Below are 24,844 nucleotides of genomic sequence, written 5' to 3'. Positions count from 1 at the left end.
GTTTACTGTATGATGTCTGTACACAACGCCAGATAGTCGAACAGGACAGAACAGGAGGTGAAGGAAAGGCAGGGATGTTAACCAATCTAGAGCGACTGGTATACCCTACACTGGCGAGATAGTCAAAATTTCTGAACTTATGTACTACGGCCATTTGTATAATCATATCGTGAATTAGGCAAATAAAACGCGAGATATTATTACAAAATTGAAAACGAACAATTCTTTTTAATTTTTATGGTGGACTTTGCCTTCAACATCATGCGAGATTGCAGAGTTAGTTTTTTTTCTTTTTCTTTTTTCATATATATGTGACGGAAAGCACGAGGGATCAGTTTACAAAGTGGTGATGTTTCCACAAGCGTTAAATGCATTTCAAGTGTTAACGTGGCCTTAATTAACATTAGCGCTTTGGTGTGTCGTGTGTTTGCAATTGTGTGACGAAACATGGGAAGTCAGTCGTAATTTTGGTTTTCTAGTAGCGCAGTACAGGGTAACTTTGCCGTTTCGCCGGAGTTTATGGAACCGCATGTGAATGACATCTGGTTGACAACGTTTCAATTGAAGTATATAAATAAATTGCTTTGAAAAATAAATTACGTTTAGCGAAGGACATCAAACAGAAACAGTGAGGCTTCAGATTGTATGAATTGCAGCTACAGATGAACTCGTCGTAGCCAATGAGGTTTTGCGAACGAAACTAGACAGGATTACGAACTGATGGCTAAAACCTCATGCTAAAGCTTTATGAATCTGTATTTATTTATTCAATGCTAACTTTGCTAAAGTGTTGCGCAACCATCTGATGAGCTTAATGCGAGCGTAAGTTGAGCGTCTGAGTAAATAAAGCTGATGGGAAACTTGCCAGCGAAAGCAAAAGGCAGGTCCTATTACTTATTTTCACTTGTTTCGCGTTTAAGCACACCCTTGGAGTGTTACACGTATATAGACTAATCTGACAACACTGTGCCTGCTTCCCTCGTTCTATAGGTGCATGTCTAATAATGCGCGAAATCTACTAAGTTTGTTCGTCAGTACGTTCACACAAGACATCAACGCTTGGTGTTGCACGTCGACTACGAGAAGTCCAGAATCAAGGCAAACAAACCGTCCGCTGTGAATGCACACGTAAGGTTTTATACACTTCTTGGATAAATCAGCTGTAAAGCTTGACACACACGTGCATGACATCGCATGAGCTGCAGTCGACTCACAGGACGAGACCGACGTATGGTGCTCGTAGCTTCCATTGGCAGGAGAGCTCGCCGACCAGCCAGACTTGCGGAGGGCCTCCGAGTACGACGTCTGGTCTGAACACATAACATGGCCGATCGCAGTTGCAATCAAGTTAATTGAAACCGTTTACTTTAATACTCCTGCATTAGACTCGCCTTCCTTCGCGAAAAATAGCGCGCGATCAAGTCAGTCGGAAATGGGGAATATCACAAGGGCGAATTTGTCGCATCATCTAAGACAACAAATGTACTCGTGTAACGCCTAATACATCAGCTTAACAATGAGCGGGAAGAGGGATTAGATAATTTAAGTGAACATAGCTCAACAATGGAAACTATTTACGAACGCTCGTTATGATAACCCGTACAAGCCAAAGCAGCGCTCTGAGTAAGCTGAACTTTAAATCGAGGGTTGTTATACAATGGCAGCAGCGACTTGATTAACATTTGTAGTTATGCCATTAGCGTATTAGCGTAGCTTCTTAAATTTCTATACTAATTTTTTTACAAGTGGTAACAAAGAGTTTGTGATATGCGGCGAGTAATATCAGCGGTTCAGGTGAACATGATTCAACAGTAAACATGCTCAGTACGATACATAGCATGCCATCTCTGTTTAGTTTACACAATGAACACACTCCAAACAATATTTTCACACCGCATCTTACACCACTCGTGAAAGATACTATTAAGAGGCCAAAATCGGGTTGTCAACCACGTATCGAATAATCTTGCCGCCGCATCTTATTGCAGCTCCGATTCAATTTCGCTGCCTCGCGATCAACAGGTATGAAACTCAATTCGCCACGCTCAGGGCTGTAAGATAAATCGCTCACACCGGACACACCGGATAATACGAACGTTCTCGCCATTTCCTATCACTTCAATTGGCTATCCATGCGAGTAACGTGCACAGGAAGAGCTCTGCAGGAAAGAGCGCCTTACCGGGCGCGGCGGCGGCGTAGAGCATCGCGGTCGGTCAGGCACAGGAAAGTCACGGCAGCGAGCTACGTTGGCTTCGACAAAGCGCCGGAGGAAGTGGAACGTTAACCCTGGTTGGGTCCGCTTCGCCGCAAGGCCTTCCTTCCTGACGGTTTGGCGGCCCCGTCTCCTGCGGCCGCCAGTGTGGGCGTCCGACGAGCGGAGAGGAAGGAGAGGCCGGCTTGCCGTGATACCCGAGAGCAAGGCAGTTGATGCCGAGGGAGAAGCGATGCCCGATTCGGGAGAGAGGAAAGAGACAAACACTAGAATATGCGCGCTAAAGTAAGGAGAGAACGAAACGGGACGAATCGTCGAAGAGAGGAGCAACAAAACGGATCTCACAGAACCGACTCGATTCGGCTGCCTTTGCTCACAGCTTTGCGAACGACCGATTGTCATCTGTTGGAAATATTTTGTCGTCCGGATGGGAAAGGAGATACAGAGGCGGGAGAAGCTGTCCCCGAATCGTGCGCCTTCCTCTCCTCCCCCCTCTCTTCAATCTCGGCATTATACCCTCCTTTTCGACGACACTCGGCGTTCCTTGACAGAAGTCAGGAGGAAGAAAAATAAAAAAAAAGGAGGAGAGGGAGTGTGCAAAGAGTGGAGCGCGGACGTCGGGAGTTGATCTTTCCTTTTAGGGAAAAGTGCGCTCGCTTTTCGCGTCCCGCTTGCCCTCCGCTCCTCGTGTATGATCGTTGTAAGCGAGACGTACGTCCCCCCCTTGCCTCTGCGAACCAACTTCTGTTCTCGAGTTATGATGATGATGTCTGCAAGCTGTAGCGAACAAACGCAGAGATCGGGCCAATCAATACCACGTTCAAGGGAGAAAATGAGGGAATGGGAAAAAGCGGGAGTGTGGGGCGCTGCGGTGGATTACAACGCCGCTCGCGTTAGATGGAGGACGGGGGAGTCGACCACGCGGTTGCCATGGCGACATCCAATGGAGAAGCAGCGTTCCGATCGCGTCGGCTCTCGAGGGCCGGAAGCTGTGATCCGAGTTACGCCCTCCGCGAGCGTATAGCGCGACATATAACAAACCGAAAAGGAACGTCGGGCTACGGGAATAAAGTGATGCGGATCGGAGGGGACCGAAGGACAGCGCTGCCGCACGCACTGCGTGTCGGGAGGCGCCAAAACGGTGCAATGTATCTCGTCGCAGTCCGCGATAAACGAGGCGTTCTCAAAGACGCTCTGCGCTGGTTGCCGCCGCGTCAGTTTCACGTACAGTTGCGCTCTGCGGTTGTTGGAGCGAGTGGTAAACGCGGTAAATTGGAACAGCGCTAAACTACGTGGCACAAAGGCAAGGGGGGGGGGGGGCGATACTTGTGTACTTTGAACAAGACCAATTTCAAAAATGCTACAAGGTGGCAAAAACGGTGTTATAAGCAGGAGTGAACGCGAGCGCAAGCTATATAGGACACAAATACAAAGGCGTTCGTTCCGATCTTATATGATGATGATGATGACACTGTTTCTTTTGTGAATTATCTGTTTAAAATGATCTGAGCAGGCGGCGATATGAAACACCGCATTTTGCCAGTAGTGCCGCGGGAAAAGCATCGGCATTCCGCCCAATGCTTTTCCTTTCTTTTCAGCGTGTTTCGAACATGTCACGTTAGGCGGAATACCTCATCTTCCTCTGTGTTGTCTTGCTTCGCTAAGCTGTTTATGATGAATTTAATGTCAGAATACCAACTAGCCCAACATTCAACTCTTATAAAGTTTGGCCACGTTACACAAGTCCCTCAACCCTGTCGTATATATATATATACCCTCTAGTCCAATGTCTAAAGTTCTCTTTAAAAAAGCAGCGATTTCTTTTGAATCCCATACAAGTCAGCTGCAATGACAGAGCCTATACTTAAATATGGTGAAGCATGGCGCATTATGTTCGTATCGAATTGACTCGGCTGTAAATACTTGGCACAGTCGTATTTGCTGCGTTCAGCATAAACCGTTCGTCAGATTAAACAGTACTACGTGCTTGCTGCAACACAGCAAGGCCTCAAGGCATAGATTTGCTCCAGAATGAACATTTCTGGAACACTCTATACCTTACGTTTATCTTGCCATGGTCGCTCATACGGTGTTTTCTTCGAGTGGTCGTGGTAATGCAAAGTGAAATTTGCTTTTTAGAATAACAGGACCATCACTGAGGATGCACTCTTTCTTACACCTGTTTGGTTATGGTAGTGTGGCAAGTTCCTAAAAGTTGTAAAAACAAACAAACAAAAAACGCCAGGGCTGCGCGGAAGGCGCAGCACAGTGAGGGCGAAAGCTAGAAGAACGGCCTTTCAGAGCCTCTTCAAAACACTCATTGGAAAACTACTGCAAGCACACTTGCTTGATACCCACTCGGGCATTGATAATACACTTTTGGGTAGTAGGCTGGCTTTCGCTATGATATTTTTCTTCATTCTTCTGAGAAGCGTGGTATCCGCTAAACACTTGCAGGAAATTTCGTGCAAATTGTTCATGCAGTGGCTGATGGCGAAGAGGAACTATGGCTGAATTGGGTATGCACCACAGTTAATAGGGGTACAAGAACAAGCAAACAGTTGGTAAATAGGTCTTTTTTTTTTTTGCGCGAGACGAGAGATCCTTTCCTACTAACAGTGTGTCAAACAAGAATAAGTAGAATGTTGCCTGAGTTTGTTGTGAGCACTCATGTTACCGCTGGGGCTGTGCAAGGATACATGAAGGAAGTTGTGGCCAGTGTGCGGTTTTTGTGTGTTCGTTTTTCAACTGACTACCTGTGGTTTGTTGGAAAGAAAAAAAAACTGTAGAAAGATTTACGTGACACTATGCTCCTTCATCCTACTTTACAGAGCGCTGTATACAGCACGCAAGGGTCAAAACTTTCCTTAACGAGTTTTAAAAAAATGGTGGCAGCTCCAAGTGCAAAAACGTTATTTTTTAAATTACACACCGGAACACTTCCTGTAAGAACCTAGAGGAGCGTGGTTTTTATATGCCTTGGGGATCTCACTGTCTAATCTGTGAGAAACCGGAAACTATTTACCATGTTCTCCTGCACTGTTGGGAAGGAGTATATACTTTTGGGACGCATTACAAAGGACAATTACAAAAGAGTTCCCGTTAGACACTAATAGGATAAGATATTTGGCAATAGAGAATGAGCATGGATTACCTCTCGATTTCATCATGATGACTGCCTTGTACAGTATATGGCGCTCTAGAATGGCTGGATCTCACTGTGACTCTGACGGGAGACCAGCAAGAGAGTATTTTAAAGAAAGTATCTCAAGATTTCTCGAGGTATAAAGAACAGACTAATATGTACCTTTATCGGTAGAAAGGATAAAAGCCCTACTCACCATGAAGAAATTCTAGGACGTGATGCGTTGTAGTAATGCTTGACGGCCTTAGTTGTTTTTAAATTTTTTGTATTGTTCGTTGTGTATCATAATATATTTAATTTAGCCCCCCGTGTGTGAATTTTAACCGGAAATAAAGAAAAAAAAACAGCGTAGCTCAGTGGTAGAATAGTGGGCTGGCACCCAGCAGACCCGGATTTCGAGCCCCACTCTGTCTTTAAATGAATCTTTTGCATCTTTTTTGCGTTGCCTGGCTTATTACGTGTACGTTTTGCTTTTTGCCCGTTTCGCTTTTGCCCGTCCCGCTTTTGCTCGTTTTCTTATTATTGAATTTTTCGCAGTTTTTGTGCGTTGGCTGACTTATTACGTGTATGTTTTGCTTTTTGCCCCTCCCCTCTACAATGCTGTAAAGCCCTGAGGGTAAAATAAAATAAATAAAGAAAATAAACAAAGAAAGAAATGCTAGGTTTTTTTTTTCTAATTTCGCGCGATGTGGTTACGGACACCAGCGGCGGACAACTGTGCGTGGCCCGAGTTGTGATCTCGTAACAGATTTCGCTGTAAAATAAATACAAACACCGTCCGTAGTCGAATGCAGTTAATACAGTATGATATACACGGTAATAAACCATGGCCAGCGTGTTCATGGTGTACTCATTACGTGCAGAACGTGCTATTGCAATCTTTGTAATGTCGCCATTCGGCTTTAAGAATGAAGCACAACGTTATTTTTTTTTCTTCAACCGTGACCAAACCACAAAGAAAAGCCATACATGTCCGGGTTTAAAGGCAGGTTTGTAGAAGCTGCCACTAATGCGGTGTTAGTGTTATTTGTCCGGTATAGTCGTGTTATTCGTCTAATTTATCTGTGACAGAAAATTTAGAAGTAACGTTACGCCACAGTGACGTTTTGTATACACACTGGGATGAAACGTAGCACAAAATATGTACGGTACACATGGTATGCATGGTGTCCAGAACCAATGCCTTCTAAATAACCAATGCCTGCTAGAAGAGACTTCTCTGGGAGGCATTGACAGAACACGTATAGAGAGTATTTATTGTGTGAACGATTAGCCTCATGGGTGCGGGATTTAGTTCTTCTATCCTTGTTCCTCGCGTCTCTTTAATTATAGCATGCGTGCGTAGATAGGTTCATCTATTTAAAATATACGTGCCCGAATTTATATCTGATTCAGCCGAGGTGCTCTTGAATAGTACAACCATGTGTCTCGCAAACGCTTACGTCTAGGAGCTTCTATATCGTTTTATTGAATATTTATTATCTTCACATTCGCAAATATGTACAAGAAACAATAATTTCACAGAATGTTACTACGGATTCCCACGTCAGCATTAGGTCAAAACATAAAGGCCATATTTGCACTCCAAGGCAGGCACAAACTAAATATACATCATGCCAATTGTCAAATCATTTCTTGATTATGTCGACCTGTGTCTTTCGAAGATACGGCGAAGCATTAGGATGACATTTATCTCAGTCGACCTCCTTTTGCCCCGTCCCAGAAGGAGCGAAGTTAAGGTTGCGCCAACCGGAGTATAGTATACGCACTATACGTTCTCTCTGATTAAGCAAGGCTCGGCGACGGGCTAGCCTCCAGCTACAGCCGTATAGTCTAGCGAGACACATGACCTGGCCCCCGCGGTCGTGAACGAAGCCCGCGCCGGTTCCGTGCCCTGTCTCGGCGAGTTTCACAACCCAGCTCCGCCGCATACAAAGAAGGGACCGGGAGCCAATAAATAGCCGCGGGTGTTCGCCCTCCCCGAAGACGGGACACGCGCACTCACACGAACTGAAATGTAGAACAAGAGAAGAAGTCGAGCAAGGCAGTCGTGCAGAATGCAGCGCAGCTATGCCTAGCCGAGTACCTACTATGTACCGAGAACCGCGAGGAAGTGCGGGATGAAGAAATGGGAAGGGTCGGGGTTGTGGGAAACACAAGGGAAGCGGTAAAGGAAAGCGGTAAAGGAAAGCGGGGAGGAGTAGGGAGGAAAGAAAAGAGCGATGCTATCGCGCAGAGAGTTAGTGCAGCAGTCTCGAATCCCGGCCACGGATGGAAGGGATCGCGGCGTTTAATGAACTACGCGCGACTCCACGGCCGCTCTCTTTCCATTACGGCACGGGACGTGCAGTGCCGCGGATCGAGAACCTGAGAGAAGAAGGTCGATCCTCCTCCTCCTCCCCGTCTCCTGCTTTTGGAAGTAACGGGGAGCTAGCTAACCGAGGCCGGAGTGCGGTAAGGTGAAGAAAATAAAGAATGAACGGGAGCATTGTTCAACGCTATCGCCATCTAGGCGCCCTCTCCCCATCGGTCGGCTTATTATTCAGGCCCACCGGGCGGGCAGTTTTCAATATAAACGGATCAGAGGAGAGGGTGGTTTCTTTTTTTTTTTTTTGAGAGAGTGAGAGGAAGGGCATGTAAGGATGGAGTACGTCGTCCGTGTGGCGAAACACCGCCGTCACGTCCCCATTTAAGATCCTGCGCAAGCGTGGCGCGATTCCCTGCGCGCTTATTTGCATAAAGGCGCGTGTACGCACGCACGGGAAGGCACGTGCATTGTCGCCGCGCCATACTGCGGCGGCAACGCGCCCTAACGACGGCAAACGCATGCGATCAAGGAGACACGTGCACAATAACGAATGCGGCGATTACCGAGACAAAAGATAAAGCAGCCGAGCGAAGAATGGCTCGGGGTGGAGATGCCAGCCGCACGCCCTCCGAGGAGGGAGGGAAAGAGTAAAAGTTGGGGAGGGTACGAGATAGCGACTACAGCGACAGTTCATAGAGCCCTGAATAGAGGGCGATGGATTAGAGGGGTGTTGCTCTTTTTCATTTAATAAAGCGGGGCGTATGGTGGCCGCGGAGTGTTATTGTTATCAGAGGATTCTATTCGATCATGTGGACAAGAGGGGATACTATACGGGGAGAGCTGTAGCCAAAGTGGGTGGCTTATTACGCCAGCATTAGGCTTTCGTGTTGGGAAACGCAGGCGCAGCCTTCGGAAAGTGTGGACGAGTTTTTAAACACTGTGAGAGCGTGACCGCGATGGTAATGGGTTAACCGCGGCGTGTCAGTGAGGGGATTTACTGGCGCGGGATTTTCCGACGCTCGAGAACCCCGGCACGTTCCTGGACCGCAGGGAAATACCGTTGTCTTGTAATCCAGGGGAGTACCGCATCACACTTCGCAAAGTCGGGCAAGCCATCTTTGGTTGCCACGAACTATATTACCATCGATTTTTTTTTCTAAATAAGCATTTGCGTTATTAACGCTTACAACCACTATTGCTTTAATAATACGGAGGGTCGATGAGGGCAACACAATAAAAAGAGTGACTTTCGCTGATTAAAAACTGAATCTTGAGCACACACGCACATGCCAATGAAGATTTCAAAAAATTCGCGAGCTTGAAGTTTCGTTAAGTGTACATTTATCTGTGTGTAAAACGGCCTTGGTGTTTGTATGCGACCACGTTATTATTAAATGTGTACGTAATGTCCTCACAATAACACTGAATATTTTATCCCTCTGCCACGACAAAGAATCAATCACTTACGAGCATTCGAAACATAAAAAGGGCTTCAAAAACTATTTTAACGGGGGCAATTAGGAAAGTAATGAAAATGTATACGATCTCAGCATGATTGCACCAGAACCCTTGAAAGCTAGAAGAAGGTATTCGCAAAACGTCGATAGTGAGGCTCAGCGGGCTCGAGAAGCGAGCAAGTACCAAGACTTCAGGTCTGCGAAGTAAGGAACAGCCACCATCGGTTAGCTGTAGAGAAACGTAAAAAAGCGTTCACGCATAAATTCGCCTATATACCCGTACAAAAAGCTGCATATTGCGTGAAAACCAGATATATAGGACGAGTGTGCGGATATAAGAAAAAAAAGAAGAAAAATAGCAAAAAAGAGGGCGGCGGGTGGTAAGATAGCACTCACAGACTTGAATCAACACACAGAAAAAACAGAAACCAGACGAGTCAAAATGTCAGGTCCAAAAGAGAACAGCAGAGTGGCCGGTGGTGCCGGGGTCCCGGGCGAGCAAAGTACCCCGGCGGCCGCAGCTTCCTTCCTGCAATTCGGGCCCCGTTTTGCTCGGCCATCGGACCCGGGCCCCTATCAGCAGCCACAGCCATCTATCGTGCAGCGGCCCCTCCTCCGGCCATTCCGGGTTTCGCTTGCCCAAGACAAAGAAGAGACCCGACCTCCCCTCCCACCCCACGCGAATGTGCTGCGCCCGCTCGCGCTCTCGGCTGTGCAGTCCCGAGACGCCTTTTTCGCGCAGGAAGGCTTATCGCCAACGACACCCCTTTTAGACGAGCCGGCGTCCATCGGGGGCCCGCCGAGATCGTTTCGCGCTTGCGGCAAACTCGGGGCTCCAGCACTCGAGTCTGCGCCCTCCTGAGTCGCCAGCTAAGGAAAAAGAAGGAAGGGAAGGCCGCGGTGACGACCGCTTAGCCGCGTCCGGACTCAACGCAACGTGAGGCGAGGAAAGAAATAGAAGGAAGAAAATCGAAAGACAAGAATTAACGAAGTGCGTTGTCTCGCTTGCACAGTGACTTTTGTCACTGTTGTATTGCAAGCACGCTTGCTCGTCAAATAGGTGCATGGTTGATTTGTTTCAAACCCTGCTACGTAACTTTCTTTTTTTTTTAGAACACAAACTGCAATGGCGACGAGACACCAGAGTAATTGATCGATATGTGCGGTTTAATGTCCCGAAACCTCCATATGATGATGAGAGACGCCGTAGTGGAGGGCTCCGGAAATTTCGACCATCTGGGGAGACACCAGAGTTGAACACTGTCTTCTACTCCTGCGTGTTTCTACCCCAACGCAGTTTAAGTTCTAAAAATAAAATCGGACCAACTAACCCAGCAACACGTGCTCATGTCCCAGAACGTCCTTCTGTTTCGTCAGGTAAAAGTAGACATCATTGTAGGACATAAAAAGAAAGAGAGAGAGAGGAGACACTGTACACTGAGAAGAGTTAACTGAAGCCCCTTGGCGTGATGTGATTGCAGCACGTTTATCCCGTTGCCTTAACAAAGTATTTATGACTTTCTCTCACAAACACCAGAAGATCAACGTAAAGATGATTCATTGAAGGCGGAAAGCTTTTTGGTGGTACTTTGTTGGTTTTTTTTTAGCTTCGTAACGGCGATAACAGTTCGTTACTGTGCGGGACGTGTACGCTTATGCGCGAATTTGTGAATTCTGGATTGAAATCAAAGAAAGACTATCGAATATACTTTTACAAGATTACCACTCAGGGGTCTTTAACAACCGCTGATGACACACATAAGAAAGATGGCAATGTCATAACTATGCTTCGTTCTCTCACGGATGCCGTCCGGGAGATCTTGGTGGACATGGGGACAACGTCTGCTCGAAGCACTCTCAAAGTACTGGACGCCTTAGGCTCAGTGCTTGAATCGCTCTAGTAGAAATATGGCGAACTATCGCCATAATTTCTAAGAAGCCAAGGAAGCATCCATCATTCAGTGCAGCGCCAGAGGACTAAAATTGCGTCTTTTCGAACTTTCGTCAGTTAGTTCACGTCAACACGTTTGAAGTCATCAGCATTTAAGAGCCCAACGCGTGCGCAAGCTCTGCTCTCTCCCCCTTTTTTCATCTTTTAAACTCCCTCATCCCTATCCCCAGTGTAGGGTAGCATACCGATCGCTCCAGACTAATTAACGTCCCAGCCTTTCCTTTCCCTCCTGTTCCTTCTCCTCCTCATGTCTTATTATGCACGTCGCTTTCTTAGCTCGAAAATGCCGAATCATATGGTAATCATGGATAGATACTAAGTCGCGGATATGTCGTGGATATCTGTCAGTCCTGCCTGTTCTATATGCCTCTATTTGCCAATATATATAATGGGGGAATTTGGCACACCAGCTAAAGCGAGGGCGAAAGAACAATTTGCTACTCCAGCTCAACAATGGCATAAGCGATCTGTTGTGCGTGTATATGGGGAGCTGTGGAATCCACATAACCGTGTAAGAAGTCACTTATTATTTTTTTAAACAGACCGATTCGTCTTGTTTGTAAATAATCACTCGAACTCTATCACGAGCCAGCACTTGAGCGGTTCCTTCTGCTCCTTTCTACTTCAGCGTGGCATTGACGTCAGCAAAGTACCAGGCCATCGACATGCGCTTGTGGCTATCACATGTGCATGGTTATCAGCAATGATTTTTTTGATGATATTATATATCAATGGCTGCCTGGACATATCGGTATTACCGGAAATCAATTAGCCGATGATGCAGCCCCCTCAGCCCATGAAGGAACCCGTGTAGTCCCGATTCCTCTATCAAGGAATGATGCAGCAAGACAACTTTACCTGCTGGCTCGAGATCTCACAAGCACGTTCTGGTCGTCTACCAGCTTCCAAAGGTGTCAATTTTATGAACTGGATCCTTCGCTCAAGCTAAAGCTACCATCACAACTTTCCCGCTCCGATGCGACACTGTTATGCCGCCTTTGGTAGGGTGTTGCATTTACAAAGGTGTACTCCTTTCGCATTGATATGGCAGACACTCCTACATGCGACTACTGCGGAGCTGAAGAGACCATCGAACACGTCCTGTGCAGCTGCGCTTGCTACGACACACAGCGATGCCAGCTCCGGATGGTTTTGAATCAACTTGACCCCGGACCATTTTGTGTGCAGAAGATACTAGGACCTTGGGCATCTGCCTCAGTTGCGCAGAAAGCAACTAAAGCACTGCTACTTTACCTAAAGTCAACAAACCTGAGCGACCGCCTGTAGACTGTGTGTGCTCCCCGAGTGTGCTCGTGATTGTGTGTACCTTCTCATTTCTCTGCAACCTCTTTTTTCCCCTTTACCCCTTCCCCAGTGCAGGGTAGCAAACCGGATGTGCGTCTGGTTAACCTCTCTGCCTTTCCTTGCATCTTTATCTCTCTCTCTCTTTTTGTTGGTGTTTCTATGTGCATACGTGAGACACAAAGCTTTTTGCCCGAATAGACATGAATTCGTGGCAAGAACCAGCCCTGTGTAGCTGCGAACCGATATAGGAGGATGAACCTGCCCCCGACCATGCAGATCGGTCGCATCTCGCACCTTCAGCAACTGTGGCAAGTTATCTTCGCGTGTGCCACTGATTGCTCGTCTTCGTGCATCGTTATGGGACTCTCACCTCGTAGATCGAAGACAGCAGAGGCCGCTGCGATGCCTCGGAGGGCGCAGTCACAGCGCTCCGACCGCGAGAGGGCAAACGTGTGCGCCGCCGTTGTCGCCCTGCTTGTGCGGCTCGAGTGTTCCGGCCACGGTTGGACGCGAGCTGACCGTCCAACGACGGCGACCGACACACGTTGCACGCCGCGTCTGTTTCCTTTCTCTGCGTATTTTTCTTTTTTTTTCTACGCCCTCCGTCCACCTTCCCAGAAATAAAGCTCGCGGCGCGGGGCACGACTCACCTTCTTCGGGCGGTCGCCGCTGTCGTGGCTGAATGGGCCGTCCAGCGCGGGCCCTTTGATGAGGCCGGCATCTGAAACGGCCGATTGGCTTGTAAATTTCCAACGCGTTGACCAGAGGCGTGCTACGAGTGTTCCCTCAGAGCAGACGCCGACGCGCTCAGCCAGCCGCGGCCTGCGTGTGTGCATGCGGCATGAGCGAGACACGACGGCAGGCCAAGCCGTGGTCCCCCGCCATACAAGCGCGCCGCGCGGAGAAGACGTGCCTCCTTTTTCCGAGCGGCCTTAGGCGCGCGCGCAGCGTTGCACCGGAGTGGACGGCGTCGCGTTTGCACCATCTACGAGGACACGCAACATCATTCGCAGTAGCCGCATATTAAAAAAAAAATTCTAGTCGATCATTTCTTTTTCAATAAACGCAGAAGCTTTCAAATAAATCAGCATCCAATATACAGAGTAAGGCGTATGGGTATGGATAAGGTTTTGGAATAACCTCACATTTATTATAACCGAAAATTCACGTCAATTTGAACCATTATTAAAAAGACACAACTTTAGGGCCACAGGCGACACGAAAAAAAAAACACTCGTGGTTTATGTGCAAAATCGAATCTTGACACGCTTGGTTATCCTAAGCCTACGTTGACAATTACGAGAAAACGTAGATAGAGCACGAGGTTGTTTCGAGCATGAACTGATCTTCGTAGAGCATTTTGTGGCGCATTGCCCGGTATCGTGTATTGTGGGGGAGTACTTCTACCTTTTCTTGCCCAGTCTAATCTAAGCTGATGAAAGCATACGTAAGTAAACGAATATTTTCTTGAAACAAGTCGAACACGTATTTTAAATTATCATAATACAATATCAATAAAGATTTTAAAATAAAATACTACTAAATATTATTAATTTATGATGTCTTATGTGCCAGAAATAGGATGTGAATATTGGGCGCGCCTTAGTGGGAACCACAGATTAATTTTGCCACCTAGGATTCCTTAAAATGCTCATAAATATAAGTTAGTGAGTGATAAAACCTCCCCAAATTTTTTTTTCAATTTTCATAAAGTAAAGTGGACCCAACCCTCCCCCCTTACCCCACTGGAGTGCGGCTGCCACCGCAGGAATTGAACCCGTGCCCTAGTTACTAAAGAAAGAAAAAAAAGAAAGAAAGAAGGAAAGAAAGAGTGTGCGTTTTTTTCTCGCTATCGTGGTGTTACAAGAGTACGTCTGCTCCGTTGAGACACGTATCCTAGGCTGTTTCTGCGTCCATCACCGTCAATTTACATCGTACATTCTAGGGAAGATTTTACGCGCATTGATCCGTCCTATTCATCAGGATAAGCCTGGTAGCTCGATATGTATATATGCTACCGTAAAGCCGGTGAAGCGAATAACCAATAGCCGTGCGCATCACACTTGCAAACTGTAAGAGCTATTAGTGGACGTCGCTACTGCCGACATGCCGCTAGCTCGCGTAGCGGAAGAAAGAAGAACAGGTGTTTACCAAATGAGTAACTTCCGCAGATCAGAGAGCTTCGTTTGTCTTGAGTGCGAACAGTACTAACTTGTGGAATGCTGCCACTAAGTGACACACTTCATTTGAAAGTTATTAAAGCACCAGCCTCGTGTTCCTCGCCTGGCGCTGACTTTGAAATACGTGGCGTGGTGGCGCGAGAACTTACGTGACTGGAATAAAATATTAGTTTGAGCAGAAATTAAACTCAAAAATTCTGTGCGAGTCAAGCATTTCATCACAGAGCCCATGCAAGTGCGTGAAACTTCGAAAAAGGGCCCCATACAGCCATCATGTCAACTGACGAGTCTCGTCAACAGACGTATTTGCGTGGCGGGAGCGTAAGAATCGGACCCCGTGACACACCATGTGAGTTGCGTTACATGTATAACGTTCCCTCCGATTACAAATGCCTATGCAACAATTCATCACTATAATCGTCATCAGTGGCTGCATTAACGAAGCGCGGAAATATCTAAGTGCACGTATTGCCTTACCATGGTCGCTGGATTGAAAAAAAAAAGATGTTTTTTTTTTTATCCAGCGGCCGTGGCCTTGTACATAGATATGTAGTGGGTATACCTGCAGAAAGAAACATGCTTTGTTTTTCCTGCCGCTGTGGTAACCAGACTTTCTTGATGACGTCACCGTGCACGCTGGGGGTAGCGAATCGTCCGGAGAAGAGAAGCATCCACGGCATTATGTTTTCTGCCCCCCCCCCCCCCCCATAGCTTAGCGCTGCCACATTTGGATCTGTTGATCAGAGCACTCTGAACTCGATCTGTGCGTTTTTTTTTTTTTTTGCAATGGTAAAATGTGTTGAAGGTGGTTTATGCACCCTTTCAGCTGGCGCACTCTCCCATATAACGTCAAACGGACAACCAGTGGTACCACAGCAGCTATGGCACCATGCTGCTCAGCACAGTAAAGAAAATAAACAAACAACTTCCCTTTGCAACCTAGACAACTATTTTTTTATTATTATTTAAATGTATATAAGGAGAGGTTGGTGCCAATGCGTTGCGCCGGCTACTCCTCTTCTCTTGCACAAAAGTCGACATCGCACATTTTGTAGCAAACACAAGGCTATACATATGACAGCTGCGTCACTCACCCTTCTTTCTTAAAGCCAAGAAGTCGTTGAGTATTTTGGCCGAGCGAGCGTCGGTCCTTTCGAGGAATTGCTCCGTCGTCAGTGCGCACAGGGCTTCGCCGTTGTCCGGGAACTTGGCGGCGTCCAGCGCCGGAAGCCCGAACTTGCCGGTCACCCAGGACAGCCATACGCGGATGTCGCTGCCGTTCCATTGGCTGGGATCTGCGTTGCAGAAATGCCATCGAAGGTGAAAACACTGAGCAAGAAATAACCCTATCTGCACCGATACAGGAGCGTTGCGTCGTGTGTTTTCATTTCTTGAAATTGTGTCTCTTTTATCGCGTTATAAATTTGTCCCAAAGTACATGTTGTTAAATTACACGTGCAAAAGCTGTAGGAAGAGCGTAGCACTGGTTGGCTAGCCCTTCGGTGGCGCTTATTTATATTCACGGGCAAACAGGCCCTGGTGTTCTCGGCGGGCAGCCTGTCCAGCGTCAATAACGAAAAAGGAAACCTTCATTTGTAAGGCAATTGCGCCCATTTCTCTCCTCCTTTACTTCCTCCTCGGGCTGACATTGCTCTTTCTCAACCTCAGTTTCTTTTCCCATTCTGTTGCGATACTGTACTGTGCACGGATATGCTGTGGTTTATCATCCCCTCTTTTTCATTTCCCCGCCCGTCCTTCCACCCCCCCCCCCCTTGGCTAAACAATACGTAGCTATGCTATGTGGTTTTGTCTGAGTGGCGCTACAGATAGCGGCTATGCTTAGCCCTTTCACCAAGCGTTTTCTTTCCTCATTCTGCCTGTTACCTTTACCGTCCTCTTGCTATACTACACTGTGCATGGCTAGACTATATTGGCCTATAACTATAAGGGGGGGGGGGGCAATTTTTCGCTGAATTTTTTTTTATTTCGCATGTACACATACAACAGCAGACACGTACACGAAGTAAAGTAGAATTAGAGAAGAACAATGTAGAGAAGAAAAAGTAGTAGAGAAGAAAAATGAATGTTTACAAAGATGAACCATCTTCTTGTAAGTCGTGTACGAAAATATCAACATGTGCTGTCATTCGACATAAACCTCTACATAATTCTTGTCATCCTCGTCTCGTCAGAAATGAACAAATGTGGAGCTTTCGAAGAAAGCTGTGATTCGGTTTATCTGGCAGCGTGTGTGTTCGGGTCTTTCAGACCGAACGTTGGCGTGTCCGTTTTCTGTTCATAAGGAACCCAACATCGATGCCTCCAGGTACATTACACTTCAACAATAACGACCCACCCGTAAGAAGCACCCCGAAATGCTACAAGAATACGCATTCCGTACGGAATGTTTCAAACACTCATTCTTCCCAGCATCAATAAGGGAATGGAACAGCTTAGCAGCTATGATTACTAGCAGCAATTCTTTAAATATTTTTTCACGTCTTGTTGAAGAACATTTGCGTTTGGAACCCTAATATTGCGCTATTGTGGTCATCTTTGCAAAATCCATTGTTTTAGACTGTGTTATTTTGACTCTTCCACACTGTAATCATTTGGATATAGTACAATTACTGTTAGAACTTTATTGTTAGAATTTGGTTAGAAATTTGTGTGAATTTGATTGTTAGAAATTGTGAGAACTTGGTAGCATCAATGTAACGCGTATCCTAAACGATGTATAACTTACGGATGTTTTTATTGTGTGCTTTTATTGTGTGTTTTCCCGATGTCCTTTCTGCGAAAATCCCGACAAGGGATTGGCAGTATTTTTAAATAAATAATAATAATAAATAAGCAGCAGCAGCAGCGGCCATTTTCGTGGCCAGCACATTTCTCGTTAACATGTCTCTACTAAGGGCATACGTGTCCTCCGCCAGCTCATTTCGTTACTCGGGCGACAATGTTACCACACATTTGGATGGAACAGATCAAAGGAGACACCGTACTCTGTGTGAGTGAAGCCGTTCTCACTCGAAAGCAGAGGCAAAAGTGACGTCATACCGTCGTGTTTGTTCAGGGCAAAAGAGGAAAGGTCCCTATAGTGCAGAACGGACTCTATGATGAGCGCGACGCCAATCTACTTCGTCGGTCCGCCCACGCGCATTCGTCGGCGTAGAGCCCCATTGTGGCCGGTTGCCGAGCGTACGCGTGAGTCAAGCGCGGATGGCCGTGATTCAGTGGCCGCTCAGGTGTGACGGCGTGACTGAGTGGCTGCGACCGTGTTTCCCATCCCCCACCGACGCGGCGGTCATTAGCGTACTCCCATCGGCGCGAGAGGGCCTCCGGCATCTCGAGCACAAAACAACGTTTATGGAAGGAGCATCGCAGCATCCTGGAGGTGAAAGAAAAGCCACTGGAAGCATGCGGCAGGTGCACGGTGGTAGGTTCGCCTACGCATTTCTATCGCGAACGGTGGTTACGCGCGAAGCTCACTCAGGTTGACGCAGCTTCCTTCGCGATGATAAGCTAGAGGAGAGAGGAATGGGGTGGTACGGCGCTGAACCGGCGGCGTGGATCAGAGGGTACGGCGAAAGTAGCCACGATCAAGAGTACACAGCTTAGCCACCGAACTTACTCTTGCGGCGAAACCGACCGCCAGGTTCGCGGAGGCGCATTCCAGCCTCCGTTCGGCGCTACTATACGAGTGAGAGCGCTGCCTGCTCCGGCATTCCACAACCATTTCAGAACATCACCGTCTGACCTGTTCGCGCTGGTCAGGGTTGGGAGGAGGAGGAGGAGCGCATTCCAGCGAGCATTCCTCGCTGCGACGGCCGCATCCGCGTATCGCCCATCTACCGCCTGCTCACCGCTTAAACGTCTCTCTCGGCGTTGCTTTCTCGGGTGCTGCCAGCTCTATCCTTCTCTCTTTTCTTTTCCGCGCTTTTGGCGCGTGGGTGAAGTTGTGCAGGAGCGAACCGATACGCAATCTTAATGAGGGATCGAGCGTCCTGTCTGTTATCACCGCTAAACAAATAGCACGTATTCTCAAGGAAGAAAGTTTAAGCGGAAAGACAGGGAGGTTAGCCAGTTCTTAGACCGGCTGGCTACCCTGTGCTGGGGAAAGGGGTGAGGGGAACGAAAGATGTTAAAAAGAAATGTTGCGAAGAGAGGGAGAAATTAAAAAAAAAACGTATTCTCAAGCAGCAGAAGTGGTAAAGAGGACGCACAAAAAGCAGCGCTTAGAGGGGAGGAAGAATTCCAGGACTCTCTGAGAGAAAGGGCACTTGAGCATGTAGTCTTTAAAATGGGGTACTTGGACAAAGAGAGCAAATCAAAAGGAACGGCTATGATTCTTCCAGAGGAAAAAAGCTAACACGTGGACTCAGACTCGCTCCTCAAGACGATAGTTATAGCGCGAGAACAGAACGACGAAAAAGAGACAAGAAGGACCATTTGTCGTCGTTCCGTTCTCGCGCTATAACTATCGTCAGGTCATACCAACTAGCCCAAACTGCCGCACTTCTATGTTCCTCAAGACTTCGCTTCGTCGACAACGAGAGTGAAGGGCTCGGCATGAGAGCATGAGCATTAGAAACACTAGTGTAAAGCAAACAAAAAAAATTAGAAGAAAAGCGCGCGAGGGCCGGGAATCGCTTTCTGGTAAGCGATAAAACGCGGACGCGGTTGCGCACGCAGGTGAGACAAGGTCCGACCGGATGGATATGGTAGCGCAGACGCACGAGCCGCACCCTCGACGCCAGGGGGCAGTCGTGACCAATATGGCGGTTAGCCGAGTGGCATATAGCCATAGTAGGAACCATTGCTATAGTGGCGGGTGGCTCCTTCTCTCCCCCCCTCTCTCCACCCGTGGAGCGCCTGCTTTTGTTAGCCAGGGTAATTAAGGGTCACCCGACGCGTGACCTATGATCTGGTTCTTCATACTTTGTGCCTCCTTGGACAGGAGGGGTACGCTTTCTCCTCCCACCCGACGGGGCGTTACAGTTGCCTACCAACAAATGATGACTATGAAGAAAGTAAGGACGTAGAAAAACTTGTGCGGTATAGAGCGTGTGTATGTAAGTATATAGGCGGACACTGTCTTTTAAGCTTCGTTTTACTAAGCTGAGCTCTGCGAGAGTAAGTCGAAAAAAAGACAGGAGGTTCGGACCTGCGAACACAGTGGTTGCCGCTGGGCTCGGTAGCCACTTCGTGAGGTTACTTAAGGTTAAGGCTCCTCTCTCTGAATTCCGCCGGCTTCCATGGCAAGAAAATGAGAATGTATGAGACGTTCTTCGAGGGGCTGATTGTTATGAGGCATTTTTGAACTTGATCGACATATTTTTTCCTCTTTTGTATTTCGCTAAATTATGACTGCTGCAGCTTAGAAGCAAAATCAAACTTGGCGGTTCCAGCAGTTCAATCCAATTAGAAGTTTTTGGTAGTATCTGGTGTCACTGTGGTAACTTTATCGGAACGCACGCTATGAAAGAAATGACAATTGCACAAAAAGAGACGAAGTGAACAGATAATGTGTCTTGAAACGAGTAAGTTTGTTAATTGACAACCCGCTAAATAAAAAAAACTGGTGTAAGAATGGTACATGGAATAAGAACACGTCTATGATTTATTTCAGCTTTCTACAAGATCATCCGTCCCATGGATTATTACAAAATTAGGTTCAATACAAACTAAAGCACTCTGAGCGAGTGTATAAATCTAACTTCAGGCATTTTTCACGTAAGCTGTCCCACATTCATATTTGAAATAAGGTGATGCAACAAGTTTAAGAACTTCATGCATGTTCAAGACCACTTATGCATACTCCATGAAGTAGCATATTAGGGGAATAAGTTATCAGAAAATCACATCAAACTGCAGTTATATAAGGATTTTATGAAATTAGATCTTCTGAGCGTCCACTGTGAGCTTTGTGTTGTTATAGTTTGAATACGTATAAGGAACCCAGCCAAGTGGTGCAGCAGCTGAAGCTGTCAGTCAAAAGTTTAGGTAGAAAGCCATGTTGAAAATGATACGGCTGCATATTGAGCATCCTGTGGGCGGCAGCCATACGCAGTGCCCGCGACTATGTGATGTACAAACTACAGCACCCCACCTCCCGAGGGGAGAATTATTATGAAATGCCTTTTGCATGTGGACGGCTTCATGAGCTGTTAGTAAAGCATACTTCCGTCAAAGAGCCAATCCGAATCTACTTAGGCCTAGTATAGGCGCTGACTGAATCGGTGCACTGGAGTCGTGACGAGGGGCTGAGTCTCTGGACTAGGTGAACGGGTCCGAGCAAGACTGTCCTGCATCAGGTTGTAGGCTCCAGCACTTCCACCAGTGTCACGGCGTCAAAACAGAGGTCTTGCCGCAGAGATTGAGACACCAGAAGCAGGTCGGTTCTTTTAATGGAACGCGCCAGAGAGTTCTTTTTCATCCATTTCATTGTACTCCATGGCACATGCACAACTGTCATTGTCTTTCTTTTTGACAAGCACGTGACAATATTATGCGGTGGTGCACTCAGAATTCACCACCTAACTATCTTAATAGAGGTAGTAAGTAACATTGGGAAGCTGTCATGAGCAGCTCGGTGCCCGAAGTCCAGGACCAGATCCTGGATTGGGCCAAGAGTACGGCGGAGACCTGCGCCCCGCTCCCTTCCCTTTATATGAATGAATGTTTTTTTTCTTTTACCGCTCCTCCTCGCATTCTGGCTTCGAGATGACTGAACAGTTCTGCACTATAGGTTCCGGTTACTGGGCAGTGGCTCAAAGAGAAATTCAAACTGCACGCCGTGCTTATAGGAAGCCGCGATGGAACGTTGTGAGGACCGGTCACGACTGTGCCAAACGAGGCGCGTGCCGCGATCGAGGCGGCGCTTTTGACAGTCGACCGTAGCCTGCTTTATGGAATGCGCCGAACACGCTTCGGGTGCGGCCTACCGTTTCTCCCGAAACGCCGGCAGTTCTCCCGAAACATGGCAGCCGTGCAACATGCCACGGCTGAATGGCCGTCTTGCCTGCCATAATGTGCATATACGATGAACCGTCACGTATTGCCAGTTGCTTTGTTTGCCTTCACTTAAATATATCATGGAGAAGAGTTTGTCGGTGAAAATGAATAATGGCTGCAGCGTTTCAACGCGCCAGATATATCTGTTATAAGTAATCGAGCGTCGGTGGGTGAACCGGTTTATAGAAACTGGAACACAGAATCACAACAACTATGATTGGATGTGTATAGTGCTACTTTCTAATACAATATAAGCATACTTCTCCATGCGTAGCTTAAGCGAATATATCAGTCAGCAAAACGAAAAATTTCGAGGTTTCATTTCTGATTTGAAACAAACATCGATGGACAAAAATATTCGTTGTGGACTGAACATAACCAACTGTCAATTTCGCGTAATCTTTGCAAAATATATGAGCACTCTGATTTGGAGATTTACACTCGCAGTTTACGTTGCACAACTAAGGCATGCACGCCTTTGTCATACAGGCATGCCTTAGTCGCATACAAATGCGTACATATCGTATACAAAGGTGAAATGCGCTACAAAACTGGTTGCAGTACATCTGCAAGGAAGGACGTTCAGTGTCTACGAGTTTTGCGCAGAGAGTACCATCAACAGGAACGTGCCATTAGGTATAATTAAGAAGCTTGCAGGCCTTATAACACTTCTGCAATGCTTCTGTCATCAACACGTATGAGTCCCACACATCAATTAGCTGCGGTAGATAGCATGTTGCACTTTAACTACACAATATCTATCACCGTTTTCCCATACACAGCGTGGCCAGCTGCAGGTGAGCCACAAAAATTGAAATTCATGCACGTTATGCTAAAATGAATAGATAATTCGCTTCACTATCATAAATGCGAAAACATGCTCTTTTTCAGACCATGTGCACGTTTTGGCCGATGTGGTAGTTCTGGTTACTCATGGTTAACAAGTGTACTAACGATTGTTTGAGCGCCACTGGGTTCTTATCAACCGCTTAAGTGAACGAATACGTTCTGTGCGTTCGTAATTACTATCTCGAACAGCAGGAAAGCCCGAGCCACTTGCTGCCCTCCATAAAAGTGAAGTATCGCTGTTCCTAATTAGGGCTTCCGCGATGAACAAATACTGACGCGATTCAACCTGTCCCGTACACACAATCGCTCTCCATCATCGGACTCGGTCGCGGATTCTCAAGAGCAGCCAGGAACAGGCAACGAGACGATGTCCCGCCCGCAACGATGGTAACGGGGCAGGCGGAACTGCAGTTTCTCCGCCCCGACTGACAAGCTGCTCAAATTGAAGCGCGTCGATCCGGCCGTTTGCATGGGTGCGGCCTCACGCGCGAACACGGATGGAGCCGGGTTGACCGCGCGGTCGGCGGGGCGTAATAGTGGTGGGGCGATATCAATAAACGTCGCCACCGCGGGAAGGTCCGCATTGCCGCTACCGTATACGGGGCAGCCGGACACGCAACGGCGACGAGGTGAATCCGGGTCGAAGGTTGGATCTCCGTCGTCCAGCGTCTCCGGGATGCGCCGCACCCAGGTCGCGACCGGGAGGAAGGCTCTCGCATCCACCAAGTCCGGCAGCGGTGCATCGGCGATGTTGGCGACGAGGGCAATTACTGTTGGCGCTGATTACGAGTTGCCCTCCCCCACCGAAAAAGGTGGCAAGGTCCGTGTCTTTACACTGCTCGCATTCAAGACTGCCCCCTTACCTTTCTCTTTTTGATCGTAGTGTTTTCGTCACTGCGCCTGTATGGCACCGCAACACGATCCCACGATAATGCTGCTACGTGTTACATCAACGAGGTCAAAGGTTGTGAGAGCGCTGTGGCGGACTGAATATCGTCAGACGCTGAGGCCTTAGAGGCGTCTAGACTTTTTCATATGTTTACGTTTAAAACTATAGCGCCTCTATATTGTTTTCTGCGGGCGCTTAGAGCTTTTCCATGTTATCGTGGTTGATTGATTGATTGATTGATTGATTGATTGATTGATTGATTTGTGGGGTTTGACGTCCCAAAACCACCATATGATTATGAGAGACGCCGTAGTGGAGGGCTCCGGAAATTTCGACCACCTGGGGTTCTTTAACGTGCACCCAAATCTGAGCACACGGGCCTACAACATTCCCGCCTCCATCGGAAATGCAGCCGCCGCAGCCGGGATTTGATCCCGCGACCTGCGGGTCAGCAGCCGAGTACCTTAGCCACTAGATCACCGAGGCGGGGCGTGGTTGTTGAACTTATCTGCATAATTTCAATCAGAATTAAAACTGACAGAAAATATGTTATGCCATTTCGTCATTCCCTTTTGTTTTTCCTTTAACTGTGCCCTGTGGTGAAACTTTTCTTGAATGTGTTATAGACCCTTTTCAGGACCACTTTTATGGTATGTGCGAAAGCATGTTACAACTATAACTATGAGATAACGATAAGTCAACCATGAAACTTAAGAGTTGTCTTACAAACCTGCTTAGCGTACCAACTTACCACCTCATTGCGAATTTCCGGATGTGGATGTAACTATACGTATAATTAACTGTAACGTAATAAGAGATCCTTCCGAAACCGGCGTTCAAGTAATTCTATTTCATTTGTCAGAAAAATATTGGTTACTTTAGGAATTATAAATATTTAAAAGAAATGATGCGAGAATTTCACAACCACAAACACTTTACATGCACAAAAGTGCAGGGCACGACACATTTATTTGCGAGACACTGTTGAATGCGAGACGTTATTTTAAAGGTCACCTGTAGTACTTTGAGCTGATACCTGTACGCACGTACTGATGAAAAGCGATTTCCTGCAGTGAGAGATATTACATAACGGATACTGATAACCCCCGTCCAAATTACGCACCCATCTTCGGTCGGTGATTACCGAAGCCCCGATTTTGAAGAGATATAGCTGTCCGCGGGCGTCTATAGGTAACTTCCAACAACTCGTGGAATATGTCCCCGTCTCTTTGTTAGCGAGAACTATAACTACTAGCCTTTATAGCTGGACTATAGTTTGTACAGATCCGTGTTTCAACAAACTACGCCGCAAGACAAGGCATGCAGACACATTTACCCGTTCTTTCCTCGTTTCTTGTCTTGTTAGCATTCCTCGGCAGGCTCGCCGATAAATTAATTCACATAGACTCGCTAAGGGGAAGTATGAGTCTGAGTGAGTTCGGGCGAGTAATATTTTGGAAACTTTAGTCCAAGTGAGTGCACGCTTTAGGAAGGCCTCCTCGGTGCCACTGAGTACGAGCAGAGTCCTTC

General features: G+C 47.2%; 1 protein-coding gene across 3 annotated transcripts in view; it reads right to left on the bottom strand.

Annotated features, from left to right (window-relative positions):
• Nucleotides 1-24,844, bottom strand: part of LOC119171570 (uncharacterized) — an 85,757-nt gene that overhangs the window by 15,665 nt on the left and 45,248 nt on the right. Inside the window, exons 3-5 of one of the 3 annotated variants that reach the window (XM_075892376.1) lie at nucleotides 15,654-15,854; nucleotides 13,030-13,100; nucleotides 1,215-1,310 (exon numbers count right to left, since the gene is read on the bottom strand). In XM_075892376.1, the coding sequence (XP_075748491.1) occupies nucleotides 1,215-1,310; nucleotides 13,030-13,100; nucleotides 15,654-15,854 (368 nt within the window). The remainder of the gene's footprint in view (nucleotides 1-1,214; nucleotides 1,311-13,029; nucleotides 13,101-15,653; nucleotides 15,855-24,844) is intronic. The other 2 variants (XM_075892374.1, XM_075892375.1) reach the window with 2 other exon arrangements.

Source organism: Rhipicephalus microplus, chromosome 4 (assembly GCF_043290135.1).
Source record: "Rhipicephalus microplus isolate Deutch F79 chromosome 4, USDA_Rmic, whole genome shotgun sequence".
NCBI lineage: Eukaryota > Metazoa > Arthropoda > Arachnida > Ixodida > Ixodidae > Rhipicephalus > Rhipicephalus microplus.
This window is presented reverse-complemented; position numbering and strand designations above follow the sequence as displayed.